Source organism: Setaria viridis, chromosome 8 (genome assembly GCF_005286985.2).
Source record: "Setaria viridis chromosome 8, Setaria_viridis_v4.0, whole genome shotgun sequence".
NCBI lineage: Eukaryota > Viridiplantae > Streptophyta > Magnoliopsida > Poales > Poaceae > Setaria > Setaria viridis.
In genome coordinates, this window is record NC_048270.2 from 37966552 (window position 1) to 37979742 (window position 13191).

The 13191-nt window shown below is 41.7% G+C and overlaps 1 protein-coding gene across 2 annotated transcripts; it reads right to left on the reverse strand.

Annotated features, from left to right (window-relative positions):
- Nucleotides 1-2862: 2862 nt before the first annotated feature.
- Nucleotides 2863-12612, reverse strand: LOC117833319 (uncharacterized). Of its 2 annotated transcripts, none has more exons than XM_034712771.2 (4): nt 12113-12612; nt 10347-11474; nt 4803-7277; nt 2863-3081 (listed from the first exon to the last, which is right to left on the reverse strand). In XM_034712771.2, exons 1-4 carry the CDS (start codon nt 12401-12403, stop codon nt 3049-3051), a joined length of 3927 nt encoding a protein of 1308 aa, XP_034568662.1. In that variant the 5' UTR covers nt 12404-12612; the 3' UTR covers nt 2863-3048. The 2 variants fall into 2 exon arrangements, with proteins under 2 accessions (XP_034568662.1, XP_034568663.1); XM_034712772.2 differs by lacking the exon at nt 2863-3081 and adding an exon at nt 3685-4338 and having other exon boundaries at nt 12113-12610.
- Between the last annotated feature and the right edge of the window lie 579 nt (nt 12613-13191).

Sequence of the window (13191 nt, forward strand, 5' to 3'; positions counted from 1 at the left end):
CACAAACATTTCACCGAACATCTTGTTTGCATGAACAAAACAACAATCATGCTTGAAACTTTCAAACCGCAAGCTGTCCAATGATTCGATAAGAAAATACTTGCAGCAACGAGCTCACTAGAATAAATCCACATCATCTCATATCAGCATATCAAAAAACACACATATGTCTTTCATGCCAACTCATCATCCATACAAGTAACCACTTCACATATGGATCAATAGCAATCAAGATGGTGACTTAATCAGCTCATCTTGCAAAGAAAATATCAAATCAAGAGTAGGCACCTCTTGCGGAGAAAAACACCGGTGGAGGGAGGGGGTGGCAGCAAGCAATCCACTGCATGAATAAGCAATACAAGAGGTGGGAGCCAACGAGGATGCAGAGGCTCCAAATCCTACGGATTTTACTTTCTATTGTATGGATCTGGTGTATATAAGCCTCTCCTCCCCCTACTAGCTCTGTCCCAAGGTGAAGAACAGAACACTATGATCCGGTTCGAGTTAGGGCTGCTCAGGTGGTAAAGGGCGCTCTAATTTAGCTGATCAGGCTCAATAAGGACCGGGTCATAATAATATATGATTTTGAGCTAAAAATAGATAGGACTGAATTGGATTGTGAAGGAGATATAAGGGTCATGATCCATTACCATCCCTAGCTGCCCCTTAAATGGTAGACTTGTAAAGAGGCCCCCAAAGTTGCAGATTATCACAAACAGCCTCAATTTTAACATATAACATGTATAGGCAATGTTTGCCATAACAAATAAGCTAATGGGTTTCCAAATTGGCGAATCTAGGAGCTACACATCACATAGTCAAGTAAGCTCAATTATGACCCTGTTTATTTTGGCTTTTGTGCTTCTTTTAGTCAAAAGCCACAAGCTGGAACATGAAAAAAAACTTCAAAAATAGGATTTGAGAAGTAGAAATCGGATTTGTATTAGAAGCCGAAAAATATCAAAGTTAATAGGTGCTTTGATGACTTTTGTAGGATGTTGTTTCAAGAGGTATTACATGCATTATGCATTTTATTTATTCAAAAGCCAATACGTGAATGGCCTTTTTCTACTTTTCTTTTAAAGCTAGCTTTTCCGCCACCCATAAAAACCCATTTCTGAATAGTAAAAGCCCAAACAAACATACCCGCATCAAGGACAAGGATCAGGTGCAGTTAGGTCATTCTTAATGGAGTTCATTCTTATTAAATGAGGATAAAACCATGCATACAGTATTTGTCTATTTCCAAGATATTCTGTGTCTTGCATGTAGTCTTGAAAACAGCAAACAATTAAGTTGTACATTATGCGAAGTTAAATGATAACTTGTTTATGTGGTATATATCCTTGGAAACATAACTATCAAATGGCTTTAGTGCATGGAACTCTACCAGAGGGAAGAGAGGGAGAGCGAGAGAGGGAGAGGGAGAGATGACCATGACTGATGGTTACTCGAGGAACGGCCTTGGTGCCTGTTACACAATACTAGTGCTCTCACGGCAGAAGCATACGACGGCAATAGTGCTGGCACCGAGAGCTGGAGGAGAATTGAACGACAGAAAACACTACCCGTATGCTACCTCAACGAGACAACGAGCGGCAATAGTATTGCCAGGGCTTCCAACGGTCAAGGTGGTGGATTGGGACGGTGCCATTTCGCTGAGGGTAGTAAGAAACGGCCCACGGCGATTCCTCACGCGAATACGCGATGCGGGGAAGGGAGGGTGCACGCCGACAGTGACTTCCCTCTCGTCATGCGCCCCACTCCAAGGCCACCCGCGAGCCAACGAGCATCGATGAAACGGAGAATAAATATGGACCTGAGCATCATGCATTGAAGCATTAATTTTAAAAAAAAAGGAAGCATCATGGAAGCATCTATATGCACGTGTGCCATCGATCGACGACATTCCTCCTTCGGAGCACGGGCATGATTATATCGACACACGTGATAGTGATGATGAGACTTATGATCCTGTTAATCTCGATCATGATGATTACTTCTAATACATGTACGATTTTTTATTTGTCATACCATGTTATTTTTCAAGAATGTTTAGTTTATTTTGCATATGTTTCTAAATATGTTTTGTTTATATTATGCTGATTGATTTACTCCTTTTAATTGCAGGTGATTGAGCAATGGTGGGCGGTATGAGGAAGGTCGCGGCTTTGTATCAAAAAGTTACAGGTAAAGCTTCAGGGTCCTCTTCAGGGTTTTCTTCAGGAAGAGGTCGAGGGAAGAGTGGACGCAGCGGTCGAGATAGGGGTGGGGCAGAGGTCGAGGAAGAGGTCCAGACTCAAGGCAGGGGTCGAGGGAAGGGTAAAGGGTTGAGGCACCCGTCGCCTGAAATAGAGTCGCCAGCTGAGGAGGAGATACCTTCCGCATACGGCTCTGGTGACGAGGAAGAGGAGCAGGAGGAGTAGGAGCAGGAGCAAGAGGAGGAGGAGCAGGAGCAGGAGCAGGAGGGGGAGGAGGGGGAGGTAGGGGGTTCGCAGACCCAGATCTGGTTGCGAGGTTCGTTGTCCCTCCTGGCTCGACCGATACCTTTCCATAGACGCCCGCTGATTCAACCCAGTGGGAAGCGGTACGTGACTTTAGATATTCTTAATAATTTTTCGTTTGATGTGTTGAAAATTACAATGGAAACTAATAATTGATCACTTGTGCATGAGTTGTATTAAGCTCAGTGGGGGTAATCACAACCGCAAGGTCAACGGCATCCTTGGCCTATTGTGCAGGATACACTTCCCGAGCTTGGTCGAGCGCGGTGGACGAGTGGAGCCGGCCTACACGTGGGACCACTACGTCGCTGCCGATGACTTTGCTGACCGTGAAAATAGGTCATTCCCAAACAAGGCGTTGCGGGTGAAGGGCGAGCTGTGGGTACGTATTGCTCAATACATCACCTGTACTGTACAATCTTGAAATAATAACTATATACACCTCTATATATATGCAGGACTTCTACAAATGCCAGGAGGGTTTCGAGGCTCGGACGAACGCCGTCTGTGATGAGGTCTCCAAGAATCTTGCGAAGGATATGCACTACGAGTCACGCATCCAAGCCATCATCGAATTCTACACTTAACACAGAAATATGAAGGTAAAAAAGATGAGGTAAGGATAATGAACCTGACCAAGGACCAATTCATGACGGTAAATATAGAACGTTGATACTTACTGTATCTAACAATAATCACACTAAATTTCTTTTTTCACATGTCACACTTGATGATGTAGGTGCACTAAATTTCTTTTTTCACATGTCACACTTGATGATGTAGGTGCCTGCGTGGTGGTGCTGGGAACACATGCAGTGCTGGGAATGAGGGGGCTCTTGTAGCGGCATTTTTTTTTTGACAAGTTTTGTGTCACCTTGTGTCGTGGCGCCTGAATATTTAATTTGGAGCATCTATTGCGTATGATACCAGAAATGATTTGTAGCTGGAGCATCTGTTTGCTCTGTTTCTTTTTTCTTTCTACTTCAATTCAGTACGTTGCAGCGTGCTCGCTTTTAGGAGGGATTTTGTGTCACCCTGTAACACTTTATTTAGCAGCAGTGACCTGTTGGCACATAACAGCAGGCGTGCACATAACAGCTGGAGATGAGATGCTGAAGGTCAGGTGTGTAGTAGTCATTCTATTACTACTGCTGCAAGAGTGCTGCCTATACAAATGAAATATTAAACACAGGCAAGCAACTGTGCAAAAGGCTAATTACCTGTCCTGCGTCAATGAATATTTGTATTTTCTGTTGTCAACTTCTGTTTATTTGATGCATTCAGCATTCAAGAAGAGTTGTCTGCCCATTTGCCCAAAATACAAAAAGATTACAGAAAAGAGGAGGGGAGGAAAGTTCAGAAGAAGATAAAAAAGCTATTGCAGAATTTGAAATGAACAGAGTTTGTTTGTACAGTCACAAGTCACTGACAGGAGCAGATGGAGTTCCAATGTTTGTCCATGCTGAAAGCCTTAATGGCCAATGCAGGAACCATAGTGAATAACACTGCAGCTTGTATAAGCTCCACAGTATCTGAGATCTGATAATGCAGAAAGCAATAGGCTGGGGGGTCCATGCTGAAAGCCTTAATGCATTAGAGTTCATTTGTATAGTTTGCTAATGAAGATCCTTTGAGTCAACATGATTTGAGCTTGTTGATCAGAAATGTCTCACAGCCACATGACAGGCTGGGGTCAAAAGGAATTTCAGAGAAGTAGAATGGGTGAAGGCAATGCAAGTATGTTGGGTGTATGTTGGGCTCAAAAGAAGTGCACTTTTGCCCAGCTGGTTTTGACCAGCCTTTTTTGTGGTACTTGGTTAAGCTACTTATACATCTGCAAAGTTGAAAAAAGTGTGACTGTGATTAGCTATAGCTTATATTCATGGAAATCTAGACATCTAGCAAAAAAATATCTGATCATGTCTACTGTAGACAACAAACAAAATACGGTTTTTGCATCTGTTATGTTATCCTCTTAGTTATTTTTCTTACTTTAACATATTATCTGTACTCTGTTTGCTTTTGACAAACACAAGTAGTCTGTCAAATACAGTTCTAATTAACAAAAATATTTGTATCGATCATTAGCTAACTACTGAGATAGAGGTCGTTCAGTGAATTTCATGTACATTGTCACCCATGGTGTGATTTCACCCTATTTACTATTTTCCAGAAATAATAAATAAATGAAGATATATACTTGGCTTGCTGAAAACAAATATGAAGTACATCAGTTTTATGAGAAAACTTGATTGCTGAATTGAGAAAAATAAATGCTGTTTTGTCGTGTGAACTTACTATGTTAATGTGTGCGAGCTTGGCCTTGTTCTCTTCTGACTCGCACCATTGCTGCAGTTCCTTGTTGTAATACCGATCAATAACTAGCTCCTGCAGGTTGGTGAGGTGCTGTATACATGCAGGCAAAGACTTGATGCTCCTACAGGCCTTGATGACGAGCTTTTTAAGAGAGGAGATGTTGCTCAGCCATTCCGGCAGTGCTGATATGCTGTCAAAATAACTCAACTCGAGCGATTGAAGGGAGGAGAGTTGCTGTATGCCCTCCGGCAAGCTCGTCAGATTTGAACACCAGGAGAATTCCAACTCCTGGAGGGCAGGGAAGTGGTGAAACAGCCTGAAACTGTGGTGCTCATAGACAGTGCTGCTGATTGCCAGTCTGGTGGTGGTTGGAGTAGAGTTGCAGCGATGGCTGCTGGTTTGTATCTCCTCCAGTGAAGATATAACTTGGTCGCTATAGGTTATTGTGAACTCACGACATTTGGGTGGGCATGGTTTCAACCTAAACTTTGGACATTTCTGTACCAAGAGTACATCTAGCATAGGGAACATGAACTCCTCCACACCATCTTCGCCAAGGCATGTTGTATTCCACTCCTCCAAACCATCCATCTCTGCCACTGTGAACTTTGCCAATTGGGGGAACGCTCCTTTGCCACCGCAGATACCCCCATCAATTTTTGAAACCTTGGGTAAATACCAGAGATGCAGGCTCTCAAGGTACGGCAACTGTCCAAGTGGTGGTAGGTCAATACATGTAGGCAGATTGAACAATACAATGGAAGTAAGATTCGGGAGATGATGAGAAATGGCCATGAGCCACCCAGGAAAGCTCGGACTGCTATAACCTTGTAGACTCAAGTCCTTCAGGCTCATTGGTGGCAGTAGTTGTCCCAACAAATGCTTGTCCTCCAGATGTCGACTAGCATCCAAGGTCCAAATAAGTCTCAAAGTCAAAAGATTTTGTTTGGTCAACAGGTTAAGTCTTTGTGCTTCCTCGAGAAGTCTTACGTTTTCAAGGCAAACTATATGTAACTCACCGACATTTTCACCCTCGAGCACATGCAGATTGCTATGAGCACTGACGTCATCAGCATGAACCTTAAAGAGTGGTAATGTGAGTGAATAGTGCAATAGAGAACCAGCCTGATCTATCAATTTGTGTGGGCACCCATTGAGCAGTACGGACTTTAACCCAGTTGCACAACCTATACTCTCTGGAAGGGACTCGAGCACAATGCAATTGTTGAGATCTAGTGTATGCAGCCTTTTGAGATTACCTATACTCTCTGGGAGGGACTTGAGCAACCCGCAAGATTTGAGATTCAGTGTACGCAGCCTTTTGAGATTACCAATACCTTCCGGTAGATGCTCAAATCCGTTATCCCTTAGGTCCAGATGCTCCAGATTGGTAAGTGTAGCAACAAAATTAAGATTGGTACTTCTACCAAATAGGAAATCTTCCAATTTCAAAACCTTAAGATTGGTGAGGTTTCTCATAGTTACAAGTAGATCTTCCTCCAAATTCTCCGTGACCCGCACCTTTGACATATCCAGATATTGTAATGCAGTGAGGCCATGCAGAGCTCCTGCTAAGCCTTTCTCAATATCATTGCACTCTCTCAAATCTAGATGCAATATATTACGGAGCCTCTTAAATGACTCTGGAAGTTCCCGGACACCACACTGTGACATGTTTAAATACTGCAGATTGACCAGGCTGCCTATAGCTTCTGGTAGCCGTGTGATATAATGACAAGATGATAAGTTCAAATACTGGAGATGCATAAGGCCACCCAAAGATTCAGGTATTTCCTTGACACCAGAACATTTAGATAAATCAAGATGATGCAAATTTGTGAGATTGCCAAGTGAATTTGGCAGTTCTCTTATCCCAGAACAACCTGACATGTCAAGATGCATCATACATTTTAAATCACCAAATGATCCTGGCAATTTTGATATGCCAGAACAACCTGACAAACCCAGATATTTCAGACCCCAGAGCTTGCCCATTGATTCTGGTAGTGCAGAAATGTGAGAAGATCCATTCAGGTTCAGGTACTGCAGTTTTGATAGCTCAGTCATAAACTCTGGGAGAACTTCATTTTGCATTTGTGGAGCAGTAAGGTACTTCAGCTGCTTCAGTTGCCCAATAGAGGCTGGAAATAGTATACCAGAGCATCCACTAAAATCCAAAATACGCAACCACTTTGCAAACAAAAATGCCCCACAAGAGAGATCCAGCTTGCCGCTATCTGAGATATGAAGTGCCCTCACCTTTGAGGGTAAAACATTGGATAACCTTGTTGCGTGGTCATATTTTATAACTGATGCATAGCGACAATATTTTTGGCTATGTGCTTTATTATTCTTCGATGCAACATTAGAAACAATTAACTCATCACCCATGATTAATGTTGCCAGATCATGCACAAGGTCGTGCATAGTGTACCGCTCCATATGATCTCCCGAAGTCTGAAATGATAAGTTAACCAAACTCCATTAAAATATCAACTAATAATTTCTTCATTTTGTAATAAAATTTAAATCCTAAGTTTACATGTGTATAAACTATGAGGATACCTGGTTTACTTATTAGTAAATATGCATTGTATATCATATCTTCACCAAAGAAATATTACTTATTAAAAAAGTAAAACATACTATCGGTCCTATGCACATGATTGCAATGACAAAGGGCAAAGTTTAGGGACTTGATTCTACTTTTTGCGAGTTATGGGACTGGTGAAGTACTTTATTACTATTAAAACTAATGAGAATTGAAAGGACGGACTAACAAATAGTTTTGCTTTTGGCTCTTGCTAAGAGATCGCCTGAATACAAGAAACCTCTTCAGATGATATTAGAACACGCATCTCGATGATTACACATGTGTTCTATGTTCAGCAGGTTTTGAAGAAAAACTGATGCACTTATTCTTTGAATGTTGTTTCAGTCAAATGTGCTGGGTGTTCCTGGGAATTGTGTGGAATCTTTCGTGTTGGGGATCGCCCAAGCAAACATCGACCTCGGAGCTGGCGGGGACCAGATTTCGGTTTCGGTCGGCCCTAGCCCTTGGCCTCAAAGGGTTAGCCTGAGGCTACAGCAAGATTCAACTGCTAATCTACTGTGACCTCACTAAAGGGGCAGGCCCCCTCTCCCTTCTTTGCACGCAGGTCCGAAGCACTGAGGTGGCAGAGCGGATCCGGAGGGCGGCTTCGCGATCGCACACGGAGGTCCATCTCATTGGCACGAAGCCGAGAGAGGAAGCGGCGCACAAAGTCGGAGAGACTTTGGGCACGACGACCACTCGGGGTTGAGGCAGGGGAAGGTGCAGAAAGCATGGCTGAAAAGACCGTGCTAGGGGGAATATCCTGCGAATGTAGCAGTTGGGCGGGGGCAATTATGTAACGAAAACTGTGCGACGTGTTGTGCAGCAGGGTCAAATTACCCCTTTGTAAAGCATATGCCTAGGATATAGCAGTTGAGTAAGGGTGTTTACGGTATGTAAATGTGTCGCTTTACGGCACCATATAAGGAGGCGAACCGCCCTGTTGTAATGGACGCACTATTCATTGACAGGACGGTTTGTTAAAGAGTTTGCAAATCATCCCATTCCGAAGTCAAGCCGTGTTCTCCCCCAAAGTGTGTTGTTATCTAGCTCTCCCCGTGGTTGGATCCCAACATTTCGCTGGACCCTTTAGCTATGATCATTCAGGCTCGACTTAGTTTTTGGAGAACAGTTTTCAGCGAGATTATCATCATTGCTAGCTAGTGTATTTGGTGTCATCACAACAATATTATCTTTGATAATGGTGTTCGGTATATGGCTAAGTGGAAATTATTCAGAGAAGAAAGCGATAGTGAAGCTTTCCTTGGATAATTGGATGAGTAATCTGTAACTTTTAATCCCCCCCCCCTCTCTTCTAGCCTGTGAGCTTTATTTGTAACTTCTTTGTACATGCATTTTTTCTTATATACATACATACATACATATGTATGTATATATACCAAAAGACAGGTAGGGGACTCCCATGCCAATTTGTTAAAAAAGGAAAGTATCTTTTGGGGAAAAGGTTTATTTTTCATCCCTCAAGTATTGCAAAGTCTGACATTCATCTCTCATGTTTCATGTGGTGAAAATCAACCCCACCTAAGTTTGACAATGGTTCAATGCCATCTAATGACAGTTTATGCCATGAAATTATCTGACTAGTCCATGCTTAGCAATGTAATATGCTTAGTCGAAGATATAAAACCAATAAAAAATTAATAAATCTTCTAAATTTCTTTCAAATAAAATTATCGGAAAAATTAACAGAACTGATTCATACCGAGCTATTATAGCAATTGACTCAACTTTAGACATAGCTAAGCAGTGATTAGTAAGATGATTACATGGCCTAAACCGATGTTATATGACACTAAACTATTATCAAACTTACGTGGGGATGACAAATGCATCGGTTTAGTAAGTTAAGGGGCTGATTTACACCAAATGAAACATAAAGAATGAATGCCACACTTTTGTAAGACTTCAGAGATAAAAATGCACTTTTCCTAATTTTTATTCCCTAAGTATTTTGATGTTTTACTTGATCCCTTAACAAATTATATAGGTGCACTAATCATCCCTACCTCGACTTAACAATGGTTTAGTGCATAGTTTATGCCATGCAATCATCTGACTAATCACTACTTAACATTGTGGTTTCCTAGCCACACTACCACATCCGAAAAGAGGACCTTGCTGGAGCTTTGATGTATGACGGTTTCAAGCATTTCTTAGATTCTTAAAGACATGTTGACACTATTACATCAAATATTTGTATAGTCGGTTGGTAACCCCTTTGCACAGGGGTTTAAGGAAGGACCTGCACCTGAATGCCCGTGAAAATGTGGGTTTTTACAAGTGAAAAATGGGCAACAAGATATAAACATCTACTCAAACAACATAAAAAATTTGAGGAAAAAATCATTTTTGCAGCTGGGCCGACCCAACTAGCCAGACTTATGTTTATTTTTCATGTGAAATATGCACGCGTGCAAATTCCTAAGTTCAGAACCATGACCTCCCCTCTCGCACGATCCTTCCATATACCATCCCACTATGGAATAGGAAATAGGAAAATATTCCCATCCACCTATATAAATGGTATCTTCACAAGTGGTTCCTTATGTGCAAATGTGTTTCCATGTGTGGTTCAAAGCTACATTAGACTCTTCCAACTAGGCAAGAAGCCCATAATCTAAGCATGTGGGAAGGCAGGTTAAATAAGGAAATTGTTTTTAGTAATATATGTGGAAAACTCAAGAATAGGTAGTAGTGTGCCCCCAACACCTTATCTATACTTTAACTGAATTTAGGATAAAAATTACCCATGAAAATAATATTATAATTCCATATCCTACAATAGTAAAAAGTCAAATGTCATCAATTGAGTTGTGGTAATGACAAGTAGTAGGCAAAAACAACCAATATGCGAACAGATCAATCAACAGGCAAGAGTAGTGTTCTGGTAGTTATATATACTTCAACATTACCTTGGGCAACTTTGAAACTTGAAGGAAGGACATGCCCAAAAGTTGCCTGGTGTATTCCTTCCCCTTCGATGGCTTGATAAAACCAAGAGAAATCCATTGGTGAATCAAATCATCTTCAGCAATATGATGGCCTTTTGGGAATATGGCACAATAAGAAAAGCATATCCTTAGCTGTGGTTGCATCCTTTCATAGCTTAGCTTCAAGGACGGGAGCACACCACCGTTATTTTCAGATGATTCATTCCAGATATCACTGTTGTTTATTTCTGTCCATCCAGACAGATCTTTGGATTGTAGCATGTATCCAAGTGCTTGAGCTGCTAATGCCACACCTCCACATTTCTTTGCAATGTCCAATCCTATCTTCTCTAATCTTTCTTGGTAATGTTGATCTTCAAACCTGCTATATCTCTTAATTATTTCCCAGCATGTATAATCGTTCAAAGGCTGCAGCTTGTACGGTGTACAAGTGGAAACTTTCCATGCAATGTCTTCCTTGCGCGTGGTTACTATGACATCTATGGTAGTGCCCTTCTTGCCCACCTGAAGCATACTCCTCAGTTTCCCCAACTCACTTTCCTTTTCCTCCCATAAGTCATCTAAAACAATAAGAACCTTCTTGCCACGGAGTAGGTTATCTAGGCACTGATTTATGGCTTCCAGTGTATCCCTATTCTGCTGGCCTCCTTCTATTGGTATTAGAGAAATTATAGAGCTTCCTATTTTCTTTAGACTGAAATCCCGGGACACATAAACCCATATTCGATGGTCATACTTCTTGAATTGTGCATCATTGTAAATTAGTTGTGCCAAAGTACTCTTGCCCATACCTCCAAGGCCATGGATAGAAACAATCACAGTCTCATCATTGTTGTTACCTGAGGTTAAGATGTTTATGATTTCCTTCTTTTCTCTATGCCTCCCAATTATTGGTTCTTCAGGCAAACGTGATGTTGTTTCACGATCGTCATCATGTTGCTCGATAGATGTGCAAGTGCCACCCTCTGAGAATTTAAAATCCCGAAATTCCTTGTTGATTTTCCTCAGTTCTTCTCTCATGCTCTTCATCCTATTAGCCACGACAATCTTCTTGTATGCAACTGGTAGACAAGAAAGCACTCCTGGCTTCTGCAAGAATTTCATTTATTCTCAGTTGGAATCTACACTAAGCTAATAGGCTTCAGATCATATGAACTTATTAAATGGAAATTGAACCACAAACTGAAGTAGGAACTGGCTAATCGGCTAGATATTTCAAATTTAAGAGGTCTGTATGTTAGCTGAGATGACCGATATTAACCGCTACTGGCAGTATCGAGGCAGGTACCAGATGGATGGCCTTTTATTGAGCTATTATCCAACCACATCATCAGGTATATGAAACCCAGCCCAAGGAGTAGGACCTGAGCAGTACAAAGGGGAAAAAATAAACCTTGCTAAAAAAGAAGGTATATTTCTTTGACACAAAATCAATTATAGGAGGAAACACAATAATCCAAATGACTTATAAAAGTAAGTTTGTGCAATATTTCTTGCCTTAAATTTTAGGTGTATCCAAGCGTAACACACTTGCTATAGCCTAAAGTTTATTTGTGCCGCACCAAACCCCTCTGCACTAAATCAGATCTATCGAACACGAGCAAGATCGAGAAGACATTTGATTCAAAATAGGAGTGTCAAATTGATAATGAATTAGTTCTCCCAAGGAGGGATGCGATCGGTTTCAAAGGAATTGAAGATAGATCCTAGCATGTATAACCACGCACCTTTGCAGTTAACCGATCGCTAGTGTCTTGGTAGTCTTCGAGCATGTCGGCGATGTCTAAGGCAGCATGCTTGAGCCGCTTGAGCCATAGCTGCACCAACTTCTCCTTGGCCGACCGCCTCTCAGCATCCTGGAGTGCTGCTGAGATGGCCTCCAGCACTGAGTTCATGTCCTCTAGGTCGTCGCCGAAGTTCCAAAGCAAATTGGCCTGCTCCGCTATGGCGACGGCCAGCTTATCTTTCAGGATGCCGACAACGGCGGAAGTGAGCAATCCAGCTAAGATCTCTGCCATGGCTGCAGATCTCTGAGACTTGTGCGAATGGTGTCGTGTTTGTGCGAATGGAGCGCGTCAACAAAGCCAGTAGTTTGCAGCATCCATGTGCTCTTGTCTGCTCTTCACTGGCGCTGACGGACAATTAATGGTACCCTGATTACCAGCTGGCGCCAGTGGAGTGTTGCTTTCTTTGATAGCTCACAATTTCACATCGATCGAGAAGATGGAGAGTTGTTTTCTGTGCTAGTCTCGGTGTATGCACGCTAGCTGGTTCCATGTGTGCCCGTAGAATCTCGAGGCAAAACAGTTGGAACTACCAAGATGCTGACTGACCTTAGCGATTTAATTACTATATATGAAAGTCATCACCAGCCTAAAAGCCTATGTCTGTTCAGATCCGAGGCTAAATAAACTGGTTCATATCACCAATCTCTGAAGCAATTTGCATAACTATTTACTGATCGAAGCAGATTGGATCTCGATGTTATATTAGTAGTACTTAAACAAAACCGAAGCACATGGTTCCATATGTGCTCAGGCCAGCTGTTCACACCACCGAGGACCTTATCTAATCTTAGAGATCCCAAGCGTTTTAGTATTTACAACTGAGGCTAAACTGATTCCGTATCTTGCATGTTACTACCTCTGTTCTAAAAATTATGCAACTATGGTATGCGTGCCAGTTAAAGTACTTCACGTTTGAGCGGGTTTCTAGTAAATAGTATTCACATTTATGGCTCCAAATTAATTTATTATGAAAATACATTTCGTAATTAATCTAATGATGTTTATTTGATATTATATAT